We start from the raw sequence: 26,860 nt of genomic DNA, 5'->3' as shown, positions 1-26,860 counted from the left end.
GGGGGGGGGGGGCTCCCCGCGGCGCAGGGCGGGCCCCAGCCTCGAGGCCGCTCCGGGGCGCTCCGGGGCGGGCATGGCGGGCGGCGGGGCCGGGCCGGGGGCGCTGCTGGCGGTGCTGGCGCTGCGGGCGCTCGGGGCGGCGGCGCACCCGCAGTGCCTGGACTTCAGGCCGCCCTTCCGGCCGCCGCAGCCGCTGCGCCTCTGCGCGCAGTACTCGGCCTTCGGCTGCTGCACCCCGGAGCGGGACGCCGAGCTGGCGCGCCGCTTCGGAGCCCTGGCGGCCCGCGTGGACGCCGCCGAGTGGGCCGCGTGCGCCGGCTACGCGCTCGACCTGCTGTGCCAGGTGAGGGGCGCGCGCCGGGGCGCCGGGGCGCGGGGGCCGGGCGGGGGGACGGGCCTCGCCATTCCGTGGCCTCGGCGCTGGGCCTGCCCCGGGCCTCAGTTTCCCCTCGGGAAGCAAGAGGGGCGCACACACGGGGGTCATCAGCCCCTTGGAGTTTGGGGACCCCCTGTGCCTCGGGGAGCCCCGCCCTTACGGGGGCACCGGGATGCAAAGCCTGTGTGGGCCCAGGGCCTCCCGCGCCGCCCCAGGGGAGCGGGGAGCCGGGAGCAGCCTGGACCTGCAGGGAGCGCGGCGGGTGCGCTGGACCCGGACACCGCGCCCAGGGACGGCCCCTCCCCCGCCCCCTCCCTGGACCTGAGGAGCGACGGGGTGCCCGGCCCCCGGGTGGGGTGGGCCCCGCCTGCGATGGCCCTGGCGCGGCCGCCCCCGCTAGCTTCCTGCGGTGCCCCCTCCCTGGGAGCGCCCCCACCAGGCGGAGGGGCTCTCACCTTCTCAGGCCCCCCGAGGGGCACCCCTTTGGCGGAACCTCTCCACCCTCTGCCAGCGCCGATTGTGCCCTAGCTGTTCTTTGCCTCCTGCATGGGGGTCTGATTCCCGAGGGCCTGACCAGAAAGCCTGGGGAAAGGGAGTCACGGCCAGAAGCCCCTAGGCTGACCCCGGGCCCACCATCCAGGCAGTTGGGTGGTTAGGGTCCTGCAGGGCAGCATAGCTGACACCCTTCAGCCAGCCAGGAGAGGTGCAGGAGGGCTGGCTTGGAGTCAGACTTACTGGGTTGATCGCAGCCCTGCTACTTCCCGGCTATGTGACCCTGGGCAGGTCACCACTGCACTTCATTGCATCATCTTTATTTATTTATTTGTATTTTTTAAAGATTTTTAAAATCCATTTATTCATGAGAGACACACAGAGAGAGGCAGAGACATAGACAGAGGGAGAAGCAGGCTCCATGCAGGGAGCCCGATGCAGGACTCGACCCCAGGACCCTAGGATCACGCCCTGAGCCAAAGGCAGATGCTCAACCACTGAGCCACCCAGGCGCCCCTCATTGCATCATCTTTAAAATGGGAGCAATCTTAGTTGTCCTCGGAGTTGCCACACAGCCTAAAGGGCACATACTTAGGGCTCTGTGGATGATTCTGGTTGGATTTCTCTAGGCAGGGATGGAGGAGGGCCCAGAGGCCGATTCAGGAAAAGCCCAGAGAAGTAGGGACTGGCTCAGTGGTCACACAGCTTAGTTATGTCCTTGGTGGGCACTCGAGCCACATCAGTGCCACTGTGAGTGGGCCATCTGGGGCAGAGATAAGAGGGGCTGGGAGTGGATGAGGAAGGGGGCCCTGGGGCGCCTGGGTGGCTCAGTTGGTTAAGCATCTACTTTTGGTTCAGGTCATGATCCCAGGGTCCTGGGATTGAGCCCCGCATTGGGTTCCCTGCTCAACGGGAAGCCCGTTTCTTCCTCTCCCTCTGCCTGCCATTCTGCCTACTTCTGCTCTCTTCTCTCTCAAATAAGTAAACAAAAATCTTTAAAAAACAGAAAAAAAAAAAAAAAAGGAAGGAGTCCCTAAGGAGTGCCAGAATGCAAAGGAGGAGGGGATCTCTGCTCAGCCCCCATTATGTGCATCAACAGGAGCCAGAATGATCTGGTCAAGCATCTGCCTCCCTCACCAGACTGGAGGCTCCTTGGAACCAGGCCTTTCCCACCCTTGGTCACATAGCTGGGCTCATGTATCCACTCCACATTTCTTTATTGAGCACCTACTATGTGCCAGGCTCAAGAGGGCAAATAAGGTGGGTGGGTCCTAGGAGGAAGAAAGGAAGGGTCAGTCTTGCTACCCCTCCCTGGCAGAAGGCTCCCTTCTTTCCTTGTGAATCTTCCCAGCATGACTTGGTCTTGAGCAACCAGGGGTGGAATGGCCACTAGCTCTTTACCCCAGGCGTCTCTGAGAGTGACCTCATGTCTGGAGTGAACTTGGACAGGCAGTGGAGGTTGGATCACAGTTTCTCTGGCAGGGCCTCAAGGGAGGGCAGGAGAGTGCTGGATGGAGGGCCATGCTGTCTGTGAGCCAAGGCCGTGTCTGGACTCAGCACCTCCGGATTTCCACCCCTGGAGGTGGCCACGGTGCCTTATTTATAAGTTTCACTCAATGACAGCATTCAAGCATTCACATCTGTCTCAGGGAGATGGACTCCAGGCCGGAGGGAGACCATGCAAGCATGCTCGCTCCCACAGTCCCCTCCAGAACCTGTCCCATCTGGCACCCACAACTCCTCCAGATGCTCAGGATGGCTCCTTAGCTGGAGGGTGATGGTCCCTCCTGGCCCCTTTGGACTCTCTTCTCAGGCTTCACCTTCATGCAACTGATGCCTGTGTCATCAAGAGGAGAAAAGGCAGCTAGTGACACATGGCATCCAGGTTCCTACTGTCCACATCACAAACTTCTTGCATAACTGAGGTTTGCCTCTCTGCGTAACCTGAAGTCATCAAAGCCTGGTTTCTGATGGAAATCTACGTTGAGCATGCTCTGCAGATACATGTCCTGGACAGACATTTCCCCAGAGCCTGTTAGGAGCTGGCCCTGTGCTGGCTCCTAGGCCCAGAGGCAGTTGGCAAATCACAGGCCCAGCCTCAAAAGTCCCCTTGTTCAAGTCAGGAGACAGACACACCAGAATACACAAAAGGCTTCCCAGGGGTGACTGTACACTATGGGGCACAGGGACAAAGACCGTACTTTCCCTTCAAAAGTCAGGGAAGGCTTCTTGGAAGAGGAAACTTTGCATCTGGACAGGCCATATTGTTTGAGCATTTACTGAGCAACACGTGCATCATCTCATTTATTCCTCCCAACAACTGGAGGTTGGAATTCCTTTCCCCTTTTACAGACGAAGACACAGACACAGAGAGGTTAAGGGACTTGCCCAAGGTCATACACCGAATGGTAGACTCAGTCTTCAGCGCAATCTGACTCCAAAGCCCTCCTCTTAAGGACTTTGCCATATTGCCTGTTTTCTTAAAGTGCTGGGCCCTGGAGCCCCTGCCCTGGAGGGTCGCACAGTCTGTGGGTAGACAGACAAGTCCTAGCCAGGCAGAGCCAGCTGAGCCATCTCTGGCAATGGGGGGGTGGGGGGAGGGTGACAGCACAAGTGGAGAGCTCACCCCACAAGCTACAGAGTTACATTTTGATGATGTTATGTCTGAGATACTGACAGATACCGTCTGTGGGAGCATCCACAAGGGCCGGAGGGGGCATCAGAGCCCTGGGAGGATGGAGGAGTCAGAGAAGACTTTTCAGCTAGGCCTGGAGTCATGAATAGGAGTTTGCCAGATGTGGAAATGGGAGAGGAGGAAATACCCTCCCAAGAGAACACTGTGTACAAAGACTCAGCCTTCCTAGGGAAGAGGTGGTGGACGTAAGAAACCTTTGGGGCTCAGGACCATGAGTCATGAATGTCAGCAGCTCCACAGTGGCAATTTCAGGGCAGCAGGCGGTTTGCTCCTGTGCTGAATGGCCCAGACAGCTGAGCAGTGTGATACTAGGTTGGTTTTTCTTGGGTTCTCTCCTGCCCCCTCCACTGACCACTGTGAGGCCAGTTCCTGATCATCCCTGCCTGCAGCAATCATTACACTCCCTTGTCATGTCCTGCTTTTGGATTACTCAGGTCTGAGCACCAGGTTTGCAGTGTGTGTAAGTAAGAGTACACAGGCCGTGAGTAAGGGCTTGCCAGGCCCAGTGTTCGCTGCACGGATGCTAAAATTCCAGCGAGACACCATGGAGGCCCTCTTTGCTGCCTCTGTAGCTCTGGACTGGGCTTTGATGAGTGGAGGGCACTCAGATTGGCTTCCAGAAGTCCGTTCTGTCCCCCATTGTGTCTCTGGAGCTGAGGACGGTGCCTGGCACATAGTTAGTGTCTGGTAAACACTTGCTGAATGAAACATTGCTGACTAATCTGGGAAGAGCATCAGTCTGGGCATCATGAGGGCTGGGTCTGAGCCCTGAGGTGACCACTTCTTGACACGTAGCCTTCCTAGAGCCTCAGTTCGTCGTCTATCTAATGGGAGTCACAGTGACCCTGCCTTGCAAAAATTAAGTGAGGCGTGTGTGCACACAGACCCTTCCTGGCCCCCCTACAGCTGCTAGCTGGACTCTTAGGAGGTTCCAGGGGAACCATGGGCACATGGGCATGAGGGCACAGAGCCCTCACTGGCAAAGCGGGACATGTGAAACGGGGTCTCTTCATCTAGGCCTGGGACAGGGACTGACCAGAGACTGACCACACACCACCAAGTGGCCTTCAGCCTCACAGTAGCAATAGAGGTACCAGGAGGACAAGGCCGTGGTGTGACCACAATTGTTTACACGGAGGGAGTTGCCCCTGGCCCAGAGCCTGAACACACATCCAAGAGGGCAGTCTGCCACCTGCTGCCCCTTGAGGCCTCCTGCTGGAACCCAGCCTGGCCCTGCCAGCGAGGAGGGGAGTGTGGGTCTGTCAGTGACTCCCCTGCCGCGGGAGGAGCATCCTCTGAGCCCTCTCGGGATCCAGAGATGAGTCAGTCCAGACCTTGGCCTGCTGAGCTCATGGTGGGGCAGGGGCCAGAGGGTGCCAGGCACAGACGTAAATAATGACCTCCGCTCAGATCAGGGGCTCTAACTGAAGGAGGTTGTTTTTTCTTTTTTTAAAAATACTTTATTTATTTATTTGAGACAGAGACAGAGTATGAGAGGTGGAGGGAGGGGCAGAGGGAGAGGGAGAAGCAGGCTTCCCGCTGAACAGGGAGCCTGATGTGGGACTTGATCCCAGGACCCTGAGATCATGACCTGAGTCCAAGGCAGATGCCCAACTGACTGAGCCATCCAGCCCCCCTTAGGGAGGTTCTTATGGAGCCTGTGGAGCTGAGGCCTCTGCTCTGGGTAGGGGTGGGGTACACCTAAGTAGGCTTTGGGGGTGGTGGTTAGGAGCCAGCCAATGGACCAGGGAAATGCCTGGCTTCTCCCTTTCTCCCACCCTCCAACCCCAGGCTAGTCCAGTCTGGCCTGTGCCTTGGTTAGGGGCTTCCTTCTCAGCCTCTTCTTCCCGTCTGTATGACGGGAATGAGAACATACCTCCTGGCGCCAGTCGGGTGCCTTGAGGGGGAAATGATGTGGGTTCACTGGAGCACCCAGCATGGCCCTGGCCCACAATCTGCCCAGATGCCCAGAGCTGCTATTATTGTTAGCACTATTTCTCCAGTGGCCGTGGTTATTACTCAAGGATGAATAGAATGCTGTGTTGGAGGGAAGGGCGTGCCTACGAGGGGAACAGTGTGTGCTGAGGCTCAGAGGTGAAACTGGCCGGATGTGTCAGGAAACGAGGTGAGCAGGAGGCAGGAGCTGATCGATGGCAGAGCTGTGGGCAGAGCTGGATCAGCGAGTGCTGGTGCCTCTGTGTTGGCTCTCAGGCTGGGGCCGGGGAGACAGTGACACGGGGGCCCCTCTCAGCTCTCAGGGGGTGGGTACGGGAGGCTGGAGGCTGGGGTGAGGTCTGGTCAGGTTTGTCACCTCCGCCTGGGCTCCCAGAAAGTGGAACCAGGGGCAGAGCTCGTCGGTTATTTCCTTCTTGGGGTAAGAGGACCCAGAAGCACGAGCAATGGGGGCAGAGCCGAGCCAGGGATGCGGCTCTGGGCTCGGCTGTGCTCAGAGTGACTTGATCTTGAACTGGCGGGAGTGTGGTTCCAAGAAGCCACCCAAACTATGAATCAGGACTGTCTGCTGGGCTGGGAGGAGGACAGAACACTTTACCCATCAGCTCCCTCCTTCCGGGGCTCAAAGTTTTGCTGCAGGAGGCATTAAGTGCTCTGCATTACAGATCGTGCCCATATGGGTGCTGGGTGGGCTCCCCGGTGTCTCATTAGTGGGGGAGCCCTCCGTGGGAGGTCAGGGAGGCTGAGGGTGGCTGCTCTATCTGACCCAGAGGACAGCCCAGGACCCTGGCTGAGGTGCCTGAGTGGTGGAGGAAGGGGGGTCTGGGGCCAGGGCAATGTGTGGACATGGGTGTTATCAACTTATACAGGTACATGTGCCAGCCCATGGCACATGGGTGCTGGGGAGAGTGGGGTCGCCCCCCCCCCACCAAACCCAGACTCCTCCATGCTGACCGAATGGCACTGAATGACACTGGTATGTGGGAGGAGTTGTGCCTCAGTCTCCCCATCTGTAACTCTCTCCCCTTCATGGGTTCTTGTGAAGATTGATTCCTGGAGGTAGGAGCACCCATTCACCATTAAGGGCGGGGGGGGGTCAGTTGACATCCAGCACATCCCTAAGTGTTCACCACGGGCCTACTGTGTGCTAGACATTGTCCTATGTTCTGGAACACACAGTGGCCAGACAGGCAAAACTCCTGCCCTCGTGGCATTTAAGTTCCAAGGAAGACAGACAGTAAACAAGCAAGCATGTTGGTTTTTTTTTTTTTTTTAATTATAATAACCAGGTAATGGTAAGGTTTTTGGTTTGGCCGTTTTTTGGGGGGTTGTTTTTATAGGCAGAGTCAGAGGCTAGGAAGTAGTGGAGTGGTGGATGCGTGGTCAGGGAAGACCTCTCTGAGGAGGTGTCCCCTGAGTAGGGATCTAAAGAAAGCAAAGGAACGAGTCATGCAGATACGGGGCAGAGGCATCGTATGAAAAGAGGAAGTAAAAAACTGCCGCAGCCTCTCTGGCACACAGTAGGTGCTCAAGGGCAGCTGCTGCTAGGAGTAGCAGTGATAGTTGTGGTTATTTGTGCTAATAATGAAGCATTAAAGCAAGAGAGGGGCACCTGGGTGGCTCAGCGGTTGAGCCTTTGGCCCAGGGCGTGATCTCGGGGTCCTGGAATCGAGTCCCACATCAGCTCCCTGCATGGAGCCTGCTTCTCCCTCTGCCTGTGTCTCTGCCTCTCTCTCTGTGCCTCTCACGAATAAATAAAACAAAATCTTAAAAAAAAAAAAAAAAAAAGCAGCAGCATTAGGCAGGAGGAAGGAGGTGAGGAGATAGGAGGCCGAGGGTTGCTGTCCTCAGTGAGACTTGCCGTGTCTCCAGACAGATGGCGTTGTCCCCATTTTACAGGCCAGCTGCCCGAGGCTCTGGGAGGGGGTGCCCGGCCAGCGGTCACACAGCGGGTCGGCACCTGCCCTGGGCACGCCGGGGCCGCCCTGTCTCTGCAGGAATGCTCGCCGTACGCGGCCCACCTCTACGACGCCGAGGACCCGTCCACGCCCCTGAGGACGGTGCCCGGGCTCTGCGAGGACTACTGCCTGGACATGTGGCAGACGTGTCGCGGCCTGTTCCGCCACCTGTCGCCCGACCGAGAGCTCTGGGCCCTGGAGGGCAACCGTGCCAAGTTCTGCCGCTACCTGTCGCTGGACGACGCCGACTACTGCTTCCCCCGCCTGCTGGTCAACAAGAACCTCAACTCCAACCTGGGCCGCGTGGTGGCCGACGCCAAGGGCTGCCTCCAGCTGTGCCTGGAGGAGGTGGCCAACGGGCTGCGCAACCCGGTGGCCATGGTGCACGCCCGGGACGGCACCCACCGCTTCTTCGTGGCCGAGCAGGTGGGGCTGGTGTGGGCCTACCTGCCCGACCGCTCGCGGCTGGACAAGCCCTTCCTGAACGTCAGCCGGGCGGTGCTCACCTCGCCCTGGGAGGGCGACGAGCGGGGCTTCCTGGGCCTAGCCTTCCACCCCGGCTTCCGGCACAACGGCAAGCTCTACGTCTACTACTCAGTGGGGTCCGGCTTCGACGAGTGGATCCGCATCAGCGAGTTCAGGGTGTCCGCTGACGACATGAACACCGTGGACCACGGCTCTGAGAGGTGGTTTCCCCGGGGAGGGGGGGCCCGGCTCGGGGGGGAGCAGGGCTGAGCTTGGGCTGGCCGGTGCAGGAATGTGACCGCCCAATCCATGCTGTGTGCCTGCACTGGTCACCCCCAGGGAGGGGGCTGGGCTCAGGGAAGGACAGTCACAGAAGAGCCTCCCAGGATCGTGTCCAGGCTCCTGGATCAGCCACTGTGGGTGGTTCATTTCGTTCCATTCTCCTGACACCCAACAGGGGAAGTAGTATTTTCCCCACTTCACAGGTGAGGAAGTGGAGGCTCGGAGAGGTAAAATGAGCTGCTAGGCCACACAGCTGGGAAGCATCACAGCTGGAATCTGGGTGCATCTGTCTCCTGAGCCCCACCTCCCGCTTCTCCTCCCTGGACCCTCTGCCCATCCCTGCCCCCAGCAGGTTTAGCTACTCCTCTCAACACGAGCCTGCTTTCTGTATTATCTGTGCCCCCCCACCCCGATCCCCCACTGCTTTGACCTAGCCTGGCATGAAGGGCATATGGATCAGTCTTGACCCAACAGGAAAATAAACCCCGTACTAGGCAGTTCAACAGGCAGGATTTGATACTGGGAATTAGCTACTCAGGTGATAGGAATGAAAGAACAACCTGAGGTGGAAGTAAGGTAACCCTGAATTTCCCAATGGGAGGAAGCTGCCTCCACGTCCAGGGCTGAAAGGACCAAGTGGGAAGGTGGGGTTACTAGAGCCCTGGAGCTGGGGCCGCTTGGTGGCAGCTGGAACCACAGTGGGCCTGGGCAAGGGAGCTGGGGCCACGGGGGAGGAGCAGCGCCTGCCAAGACACTGCTGGAGGAGAGAGACAGAGAGGGCTGGGGAGAAAGACCCTGGCTTCTCCCTTCCTCCAGTGCCTTCCATCAGCTGACCTTAGCTGGAGGCCAGCCAGCAAAGGAGCATGGGAAATGTAGTTTGCAGGATCTGAGTCTCTGAAATGGAGAGCAGGTAAGGGCAGAACCAGGACCAATCTGAGGCAAATAAGCAAATACTGGCACATCGTACACTTAATAAAACTGTAAAATTGTGACACTGAAAGTGTAAAAAGGAGAAGGAATCAAATATGCTGGCTAACGTGAAGGCTAATGTAGGTCTTGTCATGCAGTATTAATTTTGACCATGAGAATCCTGGCGGCCAGAGCAAAGGGAGAAAGCGTAATTCTCATTATCTGACACAAGTTTGTACAAACCAGCTGTGCAAGAGACACCAAGTTTATCACATGGCTCTCTCAAAGTAGAGACAAAGGGACAGAATGAATGTACTCCATTGGTGACTTTTATTTTTTTATTTTTATTTTTTTTAAAGATTTTATTTATTTATTCATGAGAGACACATGCACACAGAGAGGCAGAGACACAGGCAGAGGGAGAAGCAGGCTCCACACGGGAAGCCCGATGTGGGACTCCATCCCGGGTCTCCAGGATCACTCCCTGGGCCGAAGGCGACACTAAACCGCTGAGCCACCTGGGCTGCCCTCATCGGTGACTTTTAAAAAGCAATTTCTGGGGCAGCTGGGTGGCTCAGTCAGTTAAGCATCTGCCTTGGGCTCAGGTCATGATCCCAGGGTCCTGGGATCAAGTGTCAGTCTGGTTCCCTGCTCAGTGGGGAGCCTGCTACTCCCTCCCCCTCTGTCCCCAGCCCTGCTCATTCTCTCTCTCGCTCTGCTCTGTTCAAGCTCGCTCTCAAATAAATAAATATAATCTTCAAAAAATAAATAAAATAAATCAAAAGTGATTCCTCATAAAAACTGCAGGTGGGACACACAATATCCAGATGAACGTATTTCATAATGAGTGTCGGTGAGGGTCCTATGGTCCCTGCCAAGCACAAGCCTAGAACTCACATAGAAGGAGAAGTGGGCACGGCTGGTTCTGGGCAGGACCGAGTGGTCATTTTTTGCCTGAGTCAACTGTCAGTTCCTGTTCCCAGGGCTGGGATCCCCAGGGGAGGTGGACACCTGCCCATCTGAGCTGTCCTGTCCGGGGAGGACTTGGAATTTGGGGCTCTGTGTCACCCCCCCACATCATGTGTGTTGGCCTCAGTGGAAAGGCTTCCTGTCTTGGCTCTGGAGCCCTGAAGTCCTGGGTTCAAGTTACTTGACCTTTCTGTGCCTTGGTTTTTCTTAACTGTATTCATAAGGGATTAGTAAGTTGGTGACCAGGTCCTGGAAAACCTAAGCAAACAGGGAGTTGGCTACAGAGGCATTGGAAGGATCTGGAGAAGGACAGGAGGAAGGTCAAAGTTATCCGAAGATCAGTAATTGCAAGAAGCCAGGGGAACAGAAGGGAAAAGGTCTTTGAGTTGCTAGTTTGTTGCTCCTGGTACCAAGATGTTTGGGTGGAAACCCAAGAGTCCACCTTCCAGAGCCACTGTTCCCATTTGTGCAACTACCACTTCGGGAGGCAGCTCCAGGAGCCAGGGAAGCGTGGCTTCTCCCTTCCTCTTGCTTTCTACCCTTCACTGGCAAACCCCAACCGGAATCCAGCTGGCCGGCCGTGGAGCAGAAGGCTTTCTGCCCTGGCAGTAAAGGAGATCGCTGAGGGGCTGGGTAGCTGAGCACAACCCACACCGTGCACCCCATCTCCTTAGAAGTCACGGTACCTAACAAATGAAGGGGATGTGTAGACAGTGCTCGGCTTAAGTGGCTGGTATGCAGGTAGCTACGATTACGAAGAAACCAGTTGGGCCGGTGACAAGGTCCACAGTTTTACATGATCATAACTTGGGGAGCTAGTGGTGGGGAGTGGTAGGAAGACCTGAGTTCTAGTCCCAGCTCTGCTACCTATGGGCTGTGTGACCTTGGGCAAGTTGCTCAACCTCTCTGAGACTCCAGTTCCTCATTAGCACCGTGGAGCGAATTATCCCTGCCCTGCCTACTAGAGTCTCATAAAAATCACCTGCTATGAAAGATATGAAAAGTCTTTTCAACTGTGAAATGGCATCCAAAAGAGGAGGTTTTCTTGCTGTGATCTTGTTTTAGGTTTTTGGTTGAGGTTGGTGTTTTGTTTATTTGTTTGTTTGGTGGGGGTGGCTTATCTTCTTTTAGGATAATCCTGGAGATCGAAGAACCAGCCTCAAACCACAACGGGGGCCAGCTGCTGTTCGGGGACGATGGGTATCTCTACATCTTTACTGGTGATGGCGGGATGGCCGGAGACCCCTTTGGAAAGTTTGGAAATGCCCAAAACAAGTATGTTCTGCTTCTGACTGGGCGGTGGGTTGGTTTACATGCTCTTCTGGAGGGGGAGTTACTTCCTCAGCCACACAGTGCAGGGCGGTAGAAAGGGCTTCGGGCCCCAGCCCAGTCTGCAGCTAGCCAGCGGGGGACCCCAGTCAAGCCACTTCCACTCACCAGTTGGAGGGAAGAATAGTAATCTCCAGGGGAGGCTTGTCGTGAGGAGCAAAGGTGATCGTGTTTGTGGAGGGCTGGCACAGAACCCACTCGTCCCGGGTACCTGATAAGCGACAGCAGAGAGCCTCCGGGAAGCTGGGCTTCTATCAGAAGTCAGCCCAGCCCTGCTTGACCCAGAGGAAGAAAAGGGAGCCTTCCCAGACCAAAGGGGGAGCGTGAGCTGTTGGAGCAGGGCCGTACGGGCTGGAGGGTTTTCTGCCCCAAGGGTCACCCACAGTGGCCCAGAAACTGAGGCATAGTCTTGCTGTTGTTATTTACTTCTTGGCTTGAGCAGATGGCCTGCCATTATTCTACTACACACACACACACACACACACACACACACACACACACAGTGTCGATGAAGATATCTAGGGCAGCCTCCTCCATTCTCTTAGCTAAAATGACAAAACCTTCCTTAGCCCAGAAAGTAAAAATAGAAGGATGATGTTGATTACAGTAATTAACGTGTTCACAATTTGTGACTTGTGCTTTCATATATGACAGTGTAAGAATCACTGCAGCTTTCTCATGTTTGGGATGTGTTTAGCGATGGAGTTGGGAAAATAGAAATTAAGGATTTGTGGATAATTGGACAGAACTTAAAACATTATTTTGCTGCTATGAGTTTTGCCCACTTCTGTAGTGAAGCTGGCGGCACAGTGTATGGGCGCAGGGGTGTCATCTGGGGTTTGGTGCTGAGCAGGCTGGAGCGTGTGCGGGGGACTCCTTGGGGTGAGACCATGATAGGGGATTAACTGTGGGGCATCTTTGGGTGGGAGCCTCTTGCACGGTTAAAGAAGACACCTGTGAGATGTCTGATGGTGAGGTGGAGGCTTGGGTGTGGACTCCATGCCAGAATGAGGGTACACGGCTGATCAAATGTGCACACCACACAGTCCCGCCTGGAAAGGCAGCTGGGGGTGAGGGGGTGAGGAGGGGAGTGCTCCAGAATGCTAACAGTGAGAAGAGCGAGGTGGTAGGGAGGTGCATCAGAAAACAGATGCCTAAGGTGTGTTCCCCTCAAAGCGTCTTCAGGCACATTGCAGATTTGTGCCAGCGCGTGTCATTTTTGTCATGGGATGAATAGAACCCATAAGCTACTCACCGTGGAAGTGATGTGGAGATAGGGCCCCACTCCTGTCCTCCGTGGCTCTGGAGCACGAGTCCTGAGGTCTCCTCCATCCAGAAGCCACTGTTGCCTGGTGCCATGGGAGTGGCCTAGGTTCAAGTCCAGAGCTGCTTGGGGGGAGCTGGCAAATTGTCCCCCTCTGCAACCTGGGTGGCCTCATCTTGAGGTAGGCGTGGTAGGTGTGCAGCGTGAGGTGAAGGGCCGCCGAGGCCTGTCTGGCTCTCTGACATATGGTGGTTCTGCCCCAGTGCCCTCGATGGCGAGAGAGAAAGCAAGAACCTCAGCCTCCCAGTTCCCCCTGAGATCTGCCCTGTTTCCTTACCCTCCCCCCCGCCGCTTCCCTGAGCCCCAACCTCTACTCATATATGGTGCACTAGACTTTGCAGCCATTCCCTCACCAAACACTGAATGAGCACCTATTCCACGCCGATCACCGTCTTGGGTGTTGGGAGAAAACTGCAAATATGAGTCATTTTTAGGACTGTTTTCACTCCCTGGGACAACCCGGTAAGGAGGCAGGAAGGAGAGGGAGCACCCTAACAATTACAGCGGGGAGACAGGCGTTGGGAAAGTTGGAAAGAGTGTTGGGGCCAGGAGCTTGGGTTTCTGTGGTCCCACTGCCTGGGCTGGATCCCAGCCCCCTCCCTTTACTAGCAGTGTGACAACTGGGCACGTTAGGTGACCTTCCTGAGCTCCGCTGCCCCAGCTGTAACAGAGCATCACAGTAGCACCCACTAGACCTAAAAGGTTGGTGGCGAGGATGAGGTGGGGCCATAGAAGGTGTGTATGTCCAATGCCTCTGCAGCCTGGTGCATAAGGAGGTGCCTGGTAAATGCTGAATGAATGAATGAATGAATGAATGAATGCATGAATGGGGGTACCCAGCTGGTGAGCAGCTAGGGAGGACTTGAACCAGGGTGTGACCCAGCCGGGCACCTGCTGCGGCGCCGCCAGCCCCCCCTGCCCCCCCTGCCCCCCGCCCGCAGGTCGGCGCTGCTGGGCAAGGTGCTGCGCATCGACGTGGACCACAACGAGCGCGGCCCGCTCTACCGCATCCCGCGCGACAACCCGTTCGTGGGCGACCCCGCCGCGCGGCCCGAGGTCTACGCCCTGGGCGTGCGCAACATGTGGCGCTGCTCCTTCGACCGCGGGGACCCGGCGACGGGCGCGGGCCGCGGGCGCCTCTTCTGCGGAGACGTGGGCCAGAACAAGTTCGAGGAGGTGGACCTGGTGGAGCGCGGCCGCAACTACGGCTGGCGCGCGCGCGAAGGCTACGAGTGCTACGACCGCAAGCTGTGCGCCAACGCCTCCCTCGGTGAGCCCCACCCCGACCCCACCCTCGGATCTGCACACCGCACCCCCCCCCCCCCTGCGCCTCCCTCGTGCCGTCCACGTCCCCCGTCGCCTCGAGACCTCCCCGCGCCCCTGGAGACTCTCCCATCCCGGATCCGTCCTCCACCCCATGCGGTGTGCGCCCCCGGCGCGTCTCCATGGGACCATCCTGGATGCCCCTGCCTCCTGCTTCCCCAGTGCCCGCTGGGCTTGCTCCTGGCTCTCTTCCCCACCCACCCCATCCCTGCAAACCCGTGCTCTCCTCCCTGCTTTACCCAAGCCCTAAGCACCGGCGTGACTCTCTGGGGTCCCCCGCCTCGGCCCTCCCGGGGACCTCACCTCCCTTTGCCCCTCCAGACTCAGACCTACCCAGCTCCTTGGGGAGGAGGGGCTGACCTGCCAGCTCATCCCAGCTTCTCCCCCACTCTGCAGATGACGTGCTGCCCATTTTCGCCTACCCGCACAAGCTGGGCAAGTCGGTCACGGGGGGCTATGTGTACCGGGGCTGTGAGTACCCCAACCTGAACGGCCTCTACATTTTCGGCGACTTTATGAGTGGGTAAGTGGCCCATGGGCTCCTGTGCCAAAGCAGGCTCAGTGGATGCTGCCACTGGCTTCTTGTAAAACAAAACAGTATAGGTGTCCTGCGTATGTGCACAGGTGCACACTGAACCGAGCTGCTTGCTGATGGGGACCTTCTTCCTCTGGGAAGAAGTCTGGAGTCATATCTCAGGAAACACCCTAACCCACCCCCTTTTCTCCTGATACCCTTCTTGAGCCTCACTGGCTGCCTCAAGCACCGCCGTGAAGGCACAGCTCTTGACTAGAGAGACTAGAGACCAGACGCTTGTTTAATTGCGAATCCGTTCATCTTCCCCACCCACCGAGATGCATGGACTCCAGGCCTGCTGGCAGTCCTGAGAGTACAAGGCGGGAGGGCAGAGGTGGAAGGTGGGGGTCAGGGGAACATGAACAACTTCCTTGACAGACTCTGGGCCACCTGGCTTCTGGGGAAACCAGGACCTCTGGCTGGAGTAACTGACTGGGGTTCCAGGGAGCATTGGTCTAGAAGAGGCCAGAGAGGTCCTTCTGGTGGGGAGGGGGGCTGGGGCTCCCACCAGGGTCTGACCATGGGGGCCCCTGGAACCTTGCTGCCCAGTCCCCACACTATATGGCAGTGCCGCCCTACCCACTGAGAATCTAAAGGTGTGTGTGTGTGTGTGTGTGTGTGTGTGTGTGTATTTGCATGGGGTGGGGGTTGGGATGCATCACACCCCCAAACAGGTTCTGGACGGAGAAAAGAGAACATACCTCCTAAGCTGTGGGTTGGACTCTTTCCCCGAGGAGAGCTGTGAAGCCTCATGATCCCCTCATTCTCCCATTGTACAGAGCAGAAAACGGAGGAATATAGAGGCCCTAGGAAGACATATACCTGACACAAGGCTTTAAAAGTGTTGCAGAGGGGCACCTGGCTGGCTCATTTGGTAGAGCATGCAGCTCTTGATCTTGTGGTTGTGAGTTCAAGCCCCATATTGGGTGTAGAAATTGCTTTAAAAAAAGTCAAGATTTAAAAAAAAATGTTTTTCTCTTTTCCTTTCTTCATTTTTTATTTTATTTTATCTCATTTTAAAGTAATTTCTACCCTCAACATGGGGTTTGAACTTACAACCCTGAGAACGAGTCACACACTTCACCTCTGAGCCAGCCAGGCATCCCAAGTAAAGATTAAAAAAAAAAAAAAGTTCAGGGGGTGCCTGGCTGGCTCAGTTGGTGGTGTGTGGGACTCTTGTTCTCAGGGTCGTAAATTCAAACCCCACGTGAGGATAGAAATTACTTAAAAATAAAATCTTTAAAAAAAGTGCAGCTGAGATCGCCAGGGTCTGATTCCCGCCCACTTATTAGCTGTGTGACCTCGAGTTAGTTACATCACCTCTCTGTGCTTCAGTCTCCTTGTCTGTAAAAGGGAGATGATAATAGTACTTGCTTACTAGAGTTTGAGGACTGAGTCAGTTAATACACATACAGCACTCGGGATCTAGTAATCTCTTCATCTCAGGGGTGTGAGTTCAAGCCCCACATTGGGTGTGGAACCTACTTAAAGAAAAAACAAAAACAAACAAACAAAAAATCATTCCCACCCTAGCCTCTCCACATGAGGACAGCTGAACAGGCTTCCCCAGGAGTGGAAATAAGGAAATAAAGTGGCTCGAGGCTGGTCAGAGAATTGTCATGTCTTGCAGGCTGCTGGCGCAGGGTTGGTTTGTGGCTGGCACATCTGCAGCTGGAGCTGAGGGCCAATGCTGAACTAGGCCTCTGGATGTTGGGGCCTCTCCAGTTCCACCCTTCCCCGAGAGTCCGCTTCTGCCACTCAGCTTTCCCTTCTAGAAATGGGTCTAGATGAAGCCTCTGTTTTTTTGTGTTTTGTTGTTTTTTTTTAAGATTTTATTTTCCTAAAGTGATCTCTATACCCAGCGTGGGGCTTGAACTCACAACCCCGAGATCAAGAGTCACGTGCTCCACCGACTGAGCCAACCAGGTGGCCCCAAAGCCTCTGTTTCTGTGTCTGATCCTCCTTTCCCCCTTCGCCTGTCCCTTAGGAGTGCTGAAGTCATCCCACCACAGAGATACAACTAATTTTGCTAGCTTTTCCCAAGCCGTTCTGCTGGGTCAGGCTTTGTGCCAGGGTGAGGGCAGCAGAGCTGAAAGCACTTCACAGCAGAGTCAGGGAGACAGACCCATGCTTGGTCCACTCCGGTCCAGCCTCAGAGAGCCTGTGCACAGTGCTGGAGGAGCCAGCGCCGGGGGCAGTCAGGAGGGCTTCTCAGAGGAGGGTACATCCAAGCAGGGCCCGGCGATTGATGGGAACAGAGGGAGAGATCATATTCTGAAGGTGCCCGAGCTCTACCGCATGCTCCAGAGTGGAGGCTGCTCCAGGGTATATACAAACTTCTGGTCACCAGCCTTGGAGGATTTTGAAGCTCCTGGCTACCTCCTGCCGGTCAGTAGGTGGGGCTGAGCTCAGGGGGCAGGGGACTGGCTTGTCTCTTTCCCCTGCCTTTTTCTGGTGCATAGGAGGTACTCAGGGAAGACTGCACGCTGGGCCAGCTTTATGAGAGCACCAGCTCCTTCCTAACCACTAGACTACCAGGGAGTATTGGGGGCCAGCCTTATGGACGTGCAGCCTGTGCGGATGCACAGACCCCATGCTCAGAAGGGCCCACGCTTGGTTTAATGTTCTGCTATCACTGCCCTGAAATACTTGGCACTTTTTGAACAAGGGCCCTGCTGCTTATTTTACATTGGGTCCTGCAGACAATGTATGATCCTGGTTGCATGAATAATATATGAGTGGATGGATGGATAGATTGTGGGTGGGGTTCCCCTGGGCACCATGCCAGGCATGACCCCACAGCTCATGCTCCTTTGCAGGCGTCTGATGTCCCTCCGCGAGAACCTGGAGACAGGCCAGTGGCGATACAGCGAGATCTGCATGGGTCGAGGCCAGACCTGTGCGTTCCCGGGCCTCATTAACAACTACTACCCTCATATCATCTCCTTTGCTGAGGATGAGGCCGGTGAGCACTCCTGAGGCCCTGGGGCCTTGTGCTTGGGACTGATGCCCCCACCCCATAGGTCCTTTGGCCTGGGATCCCAGGGATGGAGTCTCAGGCCTGAAATCCCCTTAAGGCTGGGGAGCAAGTGTGCAGTGGCCTGAGACCTTGCTTGGGCATCAGTCCTCACCAGCCTGGGCTTCTGTCTCCCCATCTTCTAGATGGGAACAGTTTCCCCCCTACACCTGCAGGGCTGCTTCTAGGCTTCAAATGATGCCATGGAGTGAGCGGACCAGGAAGGGCTTTGTGATGGTGGAAATGCAGGCAGGTGGGGGAAGAGTGTATCCCAGACCTCTACCACCCTGGGTTCCTGATGGTCAAGAAGTCTGGCCTATAAGATTAAGCCACATTGTCTTTAGAAAGTAGGTAGATGCCGCCTTCTCCAACACCCTCTGTTGACCCACGTGTCAGTGGGTTCCCATTCCGACTCTTGTATTTTCAATGCAAGAAACAGGGAAGGGGGGAGGCTGAGGGGCCTTGGAGGCTGGATCCTGCTCCAGCCTCCTGCTTTTGTCCTTGGCCCCAATTGTCCCTGGACAAAAGCTGAGGGGCCCCCAGTGGGGCCTGGGGGGATGCTTGGCAGGGTTGCTAGGCAACGCCCACCCAGGGGCCTTTGGAGGGGTATCTCCTGCAGGGCCCAGTGCCCAGAGCCCCCAGGCCTAAGTCTGGGAAACCTTTGTTGGATGACACCCGTCACAATCTAAATTTTCAAAAAGGCAGCCCCAGCCCCCACTGCCCTCCCAAGCCCACTGGGTCTTGAAAGCCTTTTCTTTTGGTCAGTAGGGGGTTAATGTGTTTTGGAAGGAGGGGTGCTCCCCCCCCACCCCCAGGAGCAGGGCCTGGAAGGTGCAGTTCCCAAGGGGCCCTTGTCCAGCCCTCTGAGTGACATCAAGTAACGGATAAGGAGAGCCAGGAGGAGCCTCCTCTAAGTCACTCTGCCCAGGGACAGCCCACTAGCGAGCCTGGGCAGGCGGCCCCTGGAAGGCACAGAGCCCGGCAACCGGCTCCAGCTCCAGGATCAGGCTCCCACCTCTCTAGTTGTTCCGACACTTGCAAATTGCAAAACAAGGGTCTCTGGTGGCCTGGTGTCCTCCAGGGACAGTCCACACCACAGAGAATCGAAGGCAACTTGGCCCCAGGTAGGGCTTGCAGGGCCCGTGGGGCCTCCTTGCCTGTGCGTGGGGTTGGGGGCCATGACTCCCAGCAGACAAGGCTGACAGGCCACAGTGTGCCCGGTCCATGCCTGTCACTTTACAGAGGTGGGAGCTGGGGGGTACTGCGCCTAATCTGGCCCCTGGAGGCTTCCCAGAGCAGGGCCCTAAGCTCAGGCTTGGTCAGGGAGAAGGGAATTCCAGGCTGAGGGAGCAGCATGTGCAGAGAGACTTGGATCGCTCCAGGGGGCTGGAGAGTAGGTGTGAGGGCTGCAGGCCAAGTCCCTCAGAAAGAGGCCCAGAGAGGGAAGTGATAGCCCGAGACGGCACAGCAAATCCGTGGTTGTGCCTATGGGATCTCAAGTAGGGGCTGACTTGCCAGGGAACGGTTACATCTTCACCTTGGGGACCTATAAACTGTCCCCAAACTCCCCACCAAAGCAGGACTGCTGCTCCTGGAGGGGGTCAGAGGTCATTGAGTACTCGGCACCCTGCCCTCCCCAGTCCCCAGCTTCCCAACCACAGCTTGGTCTACCCCAGTTACCCAAGTTGCCCCCCAACATCTTCCCCTTTGTGAGGATCCCTGGGTTTCCTGGGCCTTGATTCTTAGACCCCACCTCCACACAGCCCTCCTTGACTGCACCTGTCCCCACAAACATGCCTTCCTCAGAGTTCTCTCTGACTTAGTCTCTCCTTGGGGATCATCCCCATCTTGGGGAGAACTCTTCACTGTCCTCCTACAAAGACAGAAGTATTAGCATGGCTGAACCATCACACCGAATCACACATGGCCTGGGTCTGGGGCCTCCAGCCACCATGTGTCCTCCAATGGCGAGGGCTGGGGGGCAACAGACATTGCGGAGATCCAGGCCTGGCTTCACCACTCACCAGCTGTGTGCCTTTGGAAAAGTCATTTGGCCTCTCTGAGCCTCTGTAAGATAGGAATGATGAAGCCTGTTTCCTGGGCATAGGTGCCTCCGGCAGCTAGAGGCAGGGGGTGGGATGAGGGTGAGGAGGGAGAGAGCTCATATTTACTGAGAACATCTATGGTGCCAGGTGCTCAGAACTCGCAGGGGCCCTGAGACATCGAGGAAACTCAACTGAGCCTCTAAGTGGGGCTGTCCCAGAGCTGCTGGTGCTCCCACGGGGTGAAGCACGGGGCCTGGGATTCACACTAGAGACCCGCCAAGCACACGCTTCTGCCCCTGCCCCTGCCTGGCAGGCACCTGCTGGTCAGCAGGGGAGGGTCTCTGGCCTCAAGGGCTCTGCAGGACCCGGATCCTGGAGGAGGACAGTCATTGCAGCAGCAGTAGCTGACACTGAGAGTGTGCTGTGCTCCTCTAGTGCTTGCACTAGCCCTGGGAGGCATCCCACATTAGGGCTAGGGACGCTGAGGCTGGAGGAGCCACACGAGCCCGGGGGCACCCAGTAGCAGTTGGCTGGGGAGCTGGGCCGTGGCCCCTCACTTGAGCCCAGAGGTGTGTGGCGCTGGGAGTGAAGCCAGGCATGGACCAGGCCAGGCTGGGTCCCCAAGACGAGGCCAGAATGTGGTGAGGTCCGGGTGGAGTGGCCGGCGGCCCAGGACACTGCTGCCTCTCTCTGCTCTGCATGCAGCTCTGGAACACCCCCTGCATGGTTCTCTGAGGCTGGGGTCCCTCTCATAGCCTGAGGAGGGTGGGGGGCTGGCCGGGACCACATTCCAGGCGTGGTTCTCACTCTTCACCTGGTTTCTCGCCCAAGGGGAGCTGTACTTCATGTCGACGGGCGTGCCGAGTGCCACAGCGGCCCGTGGGGTTGTCTACAAAGTGATCGACCCCTCCAGGTGAGCCCCCTCCCGACCCCCCACTGCCCGGGCTCCTGCTGTCTGCCAGGACCCCTCACCTCCATTGCCTTGTTTTCCCCTCTGCCACCCTCTACGGGAGGGCATTACTCACAGCACCATTTTTCAGAAGGGAAAACTGAGACCCAGAGAAGGGAAGTGACTGGTCGAGTCCATAGTGCTGGGGAGAGGCAGGCCTGGGTCTTAAAACTGGATTTGCCACCTCAAATCCAGCTCTCCTCATGGCAGAAGGGGGCCAAGGATGCTGCCTGGGACAGAGAAGCACAGGCTTGACCTGGCTTGACCTGACGGGCTTGACCTGAGTCGCTCCTCATTTCCTGGGCCACCCCACCCCTGCACCACCTCCCCCGGCCCCCCACTTGCCTCTGAGACAACCTGATCGCCTGTTCCCACCCCGCATGCCCTACCCCCTGCAGTCCCACCTTCTCCTGGGGAAAGCAGCCTGCTGGCTGCTGTCTGGAACATTCTGGGACTTTCAGAACACCTCCCTGACCCTCCCCATGCCCTTCTCCATCTGCTTTGCTTCTACATGTAGAGCCGCTAATTCGGTTTTGTGTTCTGACTCCTTCCATGTAAAACTCATTGACATCTCAGCCACTTAGTTTACAGAGGTGGAGATCGCATAAAGGTGGGCACCCCCGTCCCAGCCAGAGCCAGATCTGAGCCTTAGGCCTCACTGCCTCCGAGGGGCATTTCCCTCCAGGCCTTGAGCAGCGCTCCCCACAGCTCTCAGACCTGTAATGAGCACTCTCCCCCTGGCCCAGGGGTCTCCACAGGGACTGCCCCCTACCCCCTACCTTTAAAGTCAGGGCCACCCTGGGGCCTGCCCAGAGCGCAGAGCCAAAACTCGGGCATATACGATGAACAAATGGATGATCATGTTTCCCAAGGTCCTTCTCAGCCCTTAGAGTTTTGCTTCTCAGCTGGCCTCCCACCGATCTGTGCCTCCATTCGGCACCTGGGCAGGTTGCCCCGCGTGTGCACAGCTGATGTCAGCCCCCAGCACAAAGCCCCTGGTGCCCTCAGAGAACCTGCTCACGTCTGGCAGCCCCCGACATGGACAGTTACCCTCACTTTAAAACATCCTGGCTTTGGAAAAATCCTGAAATACCATCTTACTTCTCAAAAATCATTTTGAGAAATTAGAGTGGTTTTAGATTTACAGACAAATTGCAAAGATGGTTTAGAATTTCCCGTATACCCCTCAAGGATGTCCTCTATTATTAGCATCTTGTGACGTCATGGTACACTAGTGACAGTTAATGGACCGATGTTGGTACATTACTATTAATTAAAGGATTTCTCCAGTTTTTCCATGCTGTCCTGTTTCTGCTCTAGGATCCTATCCAGAATCCTACATTCCATTCATTTGGTCATCATGTCTCCTTAGCTTCCCCTGGTCTGTGACAGCTTCTCAGACATTTCTTGATGACCACACATTTTGGTTGCTTTTCTGTTTTTTTTTTTTTTTAATTTTAATTTTTAATTTTAATTTTTTTTAAATACACAAATCTATTCGTTATTGACATCAGTATTTATCAAGAAACATATAAGGACTTCCTCCTTTCATCCCTCCCTCCCATTTCCCCGAGGTCCCTCTGGCTTTAATCTGCTAGCTCTGGGATTTATGTCAGTGTGGAGGAGCACATGCAAACTTCGCATTTTTCTTTGTTCGTTTTCCCTATTTTGTATAAACATTTCCACGTTGCAACAGCACTCTCGAAAGGATCGTTTTGAATGGCTGGGTAATTGGCTGTTGAGTCACTGTGCCGCAATCATCTTACCCGTTCCTTGGACATTTAGGTTATTTCTCTCTCTCTCTTTTTTTTAAAAGAGTGCTTCTCTAAGGAAATATCACATTTATGGAGCATGTAATTCATGCCAGAGGCTGCCTTAGATCCGTCCTCTCCTTTTGCCAAGCGGCACCTTTCTTTCGCTATTGGCTCATCCTCCCCATGCAATGGGGGTGGGGACCCCCAAAGGCTTCGGTAGTTCTGTTCAAGGTCCCCTGGAGGGAGGAGCCAGTAATAGGCTGGATTCCTTCCCCTTCCCATCCCGCCCTGCCTCATCTCTTTTTTGTTTCTGTTTTGGAAAGCGTGTCTTCTTTTGCACCCACAACAGCCTGCATAGAGGCTTCATTAGAAAACACCCGGAATGAAGAGCTCAGGAGTAGACGAATGGGGTGGGGACATCCATCACTGCCCAGACAAAACCACTGTGGCAGTTGGGGGTGCATCTCCTACCTTTTGCCTAATAGCGATTTTTTTTTAACATAATTTCCTTAAGGAACAAAACCATGCTGGGTCTGTCTGAAGCATGTGGATGTTATCTGGGGTTCAGAGCAAAACCCACTCTTTCTGCAGCTTTGGGAAGCGTGTGTGCCTGGCTGTGTTTCTTTAACCTCTGCGGGGAGAGACCAGTATCCCTCCTCAGTTTCCCTCTTTTGCCAAGCCTGTCTGGAAGCCACCTCATGTCACATGGCCACTTCACCCCTTGGGCCTTCCCCTTGTGCTGCTGGAGCCTATTGAAATCTGGACCCACGTGGGCCAGTCCCAGAATAGGGTCGGTCCCATTCAAAGACTCACAGATCGACAGCCAAAGGCTAATTAAAATGGAATTCCATGCCTTACTTGTGCCCCTCGGAGATGTCAAAGGAGACCCAATTCAGAGCCTTGGCAACGCTTCTCAGATGCTGTTCTCCTCAGCTCTCTGAAACCCCACCCTCCACGGCCCCAGATCCCTCGGCTCTGCTGCCAGCCCTGCGGCTCTCTGACCCTTTATCTTTGGATCAACCTCACCTTTCCCTTAGATGCTGCATCACTAAAATTCAGGGGCAGAGGGGCAGAGAGAGACTCTCCCCAAAGGCTGTGGGGCGTGGGGGCCGGGCAGGGTGCAGGAATCGGGCTGCAGTCACAGTTACAGGAGGGGGCGGGTGGTGGAAAGAAGAGGGCTGTGACATTTGATCACATTCCCAAGGCAGTTCCTGGTCTGAATCAGAACACCGGCCCTAGCACTCTTGAAGCAGATGCTGAGTGGACACTTGACAGGCTGTTATATAGGACTTCTGTCCTGGAGTTGGGTTCCTCGAGCCCCAGGGGCCTGGAGCATGTAGGGTGCACTCCACCAACGGCCGCCGCTGTTCCCACACGGTGTTCCCACGCACAACTGCCCGGGCCTGAATGCGCACCTGCCTGGCTGCAGGGGGACAGGCTCAGGGCAGGCTCCCAGGCGGGCACTCATGACCTCCTGTATGTCGGCAGACGGGCACCACCCGGCAAGTGTCGGATCCAGCCTGCCCAGGTGAAGGTGAGGAGCCACCTCATCCGTTTTGTGCCCAAAGAAAGTAAGTGCCTACCGACAAGGGTGCAGTGGGGGAGGGAAGCACCTGCAGCCCATACCCAGCGGCTCCCCCACCCGATATGGGTCCTTCCAGCTGGTTCTGGATGTCCCTCCTGGGCCCCGATGCCTAGCATTGGGAATGGCACCCATTAGATGCTCGAAGTAGGTGGAGCTCCTTGACCCCAGGCCATGGGTGAGTGGTCCCAAGGGGCTGCAGGCCTCAGAGGGGGTGAGGGAAAGATAGGGCTAACTGGTGTCTCGCAAGGTGCACTCTGAGCTCTCAGGACAGGCAGAGGCAGCGGGTACATATGGGTGGGGGCAACACCAGAAGGAGTCATGCTGGGAGAAGGTGCCACGGGGGCAGGCGCATCTCCCTAGGGGCTGCCATGAGATGGTTCAGTTCCAACAAGTCTGGTGGGGAGGGAGGTGGGCGCAAGTCCTCGTGACCTCAGAGCCAACCCTCATGCTGGAGGTACACCTTGAGCAAGACAGACACAAACCTGCCTTCTTGGGTTGTTACATACAGTCTCTCCATTTGCAAATTTTGGCAACTTGTGCTCATAATCTTAAAAATCACCCTGTGGGCCAAGGGTACCCAACAGATAGATCACAGCTGGTGGAGGAGGTGTAGGGGAGAAGGAAAGGAGGGGTGCTGGGCACCTGGCGGCTGGGGGTGGGCAGCCTTGAGGCAGCAGTGCCCCCAGCAGAGGAAAGGTGGGGGCAGGAATGAGCTCAGAGTTTGGGGAGGTTAATCCTAGCTGCGGTTGGTTTCAGGCCTTGGCGAGTTTTCCATTCATTCAGCAGTTTCTGGCACTTTCTATTGTTACCCATTTGGTGCTGGATGCTGGAGCCACAGGAAAAGTCAGACCAGGCCCTGTCCCTCCTGGGACAGACAGAAAAGTCATTTATTATCCCAGGGCCATTACAGAAGTGTGTGCCAGCTGCCATGGGGACCCAGGGCAGTGCAGGACCAGGGTGGGGGTGGGGAGTTCCCGGAGGCTGGGGGTTGAGCCTGGAATGAAGTGTGCACTGGGGGTGGGGTGGGGGGGACAGTCTAGGCTGCAGAACTAGCAGGAGCCAAAGCAGAAGGCTCCCTGACAGCCTGGGGAGCCGGGAGCCCTTCCCCGCAGGTGGAGTGGGAGCCAGGGTGCAGGGAGGGGGAGCATCTGGCCCACATCCCATGCTCCTGGCCCTGCCCTGCTCATGGCCTTGAATCAAGGCCCCTTCTTAGCCTTCATCTCAGCTGAGATGGGGGGTGGTGGCTAGAGGGACTGGTGACCCTTGGGTCCCTCCCCATAGTCAGGGAGAAGTCTAGGAGTTGTGCCTGTCCTGGCAGAGTGTCCCAAGCAGAGTGAGGTTTATCTCTGGGGCTGACCAGGGCTGAGCGTCAGGGCCATGTATTGGGGGGGGTGTCAAAGGGAGTCGCCCACCTCAGCTCCCCATGCCTATGTACCGAGGCCCTGTGGTGGGGTAGAGGTTTGGGGTACCCTGTGCCCCACCATGGCTCTGGTCAGCGTGGGCCCCAGCTCCAGCCAGCAGCCTTGGGAGCCTGGAGGGGAGAGCTGCACCCTATCCAGACAACCCTGGGCAGTCCAGTTCCCATCCTGCCTGCGTGCCTTAGATCCTCAGCAGATCTCCCCGTCAGGGGGCCTCAGCTTCCTTACACCTAAACCAGACGGGAGCCAGAAAGGGTCACTTACTCTCCGAAGCCCTCCCAGATACTTCTCCCCTTCCACTGGGCTCATGGCTTAACAGTGTGAGGGGCTGTTCCCCCATCCCTGTTCCCAGACTAGACACTCCCAGGAGGGCAGGACCAGGGGTGGGGGGACACCGCAGAGGCAGACTAGCACAAAGCAGCAGCCGGCCAGCGTTTGCAGAATGACTGAGGAAGCACCTCGCAGCAGCTCCAGGCCGGTATCCCCAAGAGTTACCCCATCCCCGGGGTCGGAGTGGAGGGCAGGATGGGAACATCTTTCCCGAGGGGTCTGCGTTCCGTGGTGGAGAGCTGGGGCGGGTCGCTCTGACCGCAGGCTCTTCCTCTGCGCAGAGTTCATCCGGAGGGCAGAGAGCACCCCGCGGCCCCCAGCGCGAGCACCCACCCAGGCGCCCCGCCGCCGCCGCCCCACCGCTGCCGCGGCCGCGCCCACCCCGCGCCCCGCAAGGCCCACCCCGCGCCCCGCAAGGCCCACCCCGCGGCCGGGGGGTCGGAGGGGTGGCGGGCGGCGGCGGGGTCGACCCGGTACCGCGGATCCCGCGCCCCCCGACGGCGCCGTGCGCCTGGTGCGGCCCGCGGGCCTGAGTCCCGGGCGCGGGCGCGTGGAGGTGTTCGCCGGAGGACGCTGGGGCACCGTGTGCGACGACGCCTGGGACACCAAGGCTGCCGCCGTCGTGTGCCGCCAGCTGGGCTTCGCGCACGCCGCGCGGGCCACCAAGCGCGCGGAGTTCGGGGAGGGCCGCGCGCTGCCCATCCTGCTGGACGACGTGCGCTGCGCGGGCAGCGAGCGCAACCTGCTGGAGTGCACACACGCCGGCGTGGGGACTCACAACTGCGGGCACCAGGAGGACGCGGGCGTCGTGTGCAGCCACCAGGACCCCGACCTGTAGGCGAGCACCGCCTCCACGCGCCGCAGCCTGGCGGGGCCCGGTGCGCGCGACCCTGCGGGCCGAGGGGCTCGCCTGTAACGCTGTCCCGTGGCCGCGTGGGCCGTGGGGGGTGCAGAGCTCGCGTGCTCTGTGTCCCCGCCCCTGTGTCTTCCGCGGGCCAGAAGCCACAGCCTGTTGGGGTCTGTGTGGCCATGGGCGCCAGGTGTTCTTTTCTTACCTCCAAACATCTCAGGCACGCGCAGGCACAGTCTGGCCACCGACCCTGAGCACCGAGGA

At 57.1% G+C, this 26,860-nt stretch overlaps 1 protein-coding gene across 1 annotated transcript; it reads left to right on the top strand.

Annotated features, from left to right (window-relative positions):
* HHIPL1 (HHIP like 1) lies at positions 1-26,624 on the top strand. Its single transcript, XM_041760147.1, has 9 exons — positions 1-343; positions 7,514-8,160; positions 11,231-11,374; positions 13,694-14,022; positions 14,472-14,598; positions 17,469-17,614; positions 20,542-20,623; positions 23,902-23,984; positions 26,028-26,624. Exons 1-9 carry the CDS (start codon positions 74-76, stop codon positions 26,582-26,584), a joined length of 2,385 nt encoding a protein of 794 aa, XP_041616081.1. The 5' UTR covers positions 1-73; the 3' UTR covers positions 26,585-26,624.
* The last annotated feature ends 236 nt before the right edge of the window (positions 26,625-26,860 follow it).

Source organism: Vulpes lagopus, chromosome 6 (genome assembly GCF_018345385.1).
Source record: "Vulpes lagopus strain Blue_001 chromosome 6, ASM1834538v1, whole genome shotgun sequence".
Classification (NCBI taxonomy): domain Eukaryota; kingdom Metazoa; phylum Chordata; class Mammalia; order Carnivora; family Canidae; genus Vulpes; species Vulpes lagopus.
The sequence above is the reverse complement of the archived record's forward strand: the minus strand, read 5'-3'. Positions and strand labels throughout refer to the sequence as shown.

Bases quoted from the DNA above. Each gene is read 5' to 3' on its own strand.
- HHIPL1 (XM_041760147.1), top strand. From the start codon at position 74: ATGGCGGGCGGCGGGGCCGGGCCGGGGGCGCTGCTGGCGGTGCTGGCG. The intron at 17,615-20,541 runs GTGAGCACTCCT...TTCTCGCCCAAG, and splicing joins CTTTGCTGAGGATGAGGCCG to GGGAGCTGTACTTCATGTCG. The intron at 23,985-26,027 runs GTAAGTGCCTAC...TCCTCTGCGCAG, and splicing joins CCGTTTTGTGCCCAAAGAAA to AGTTCATCCGGAGGGCAGAG.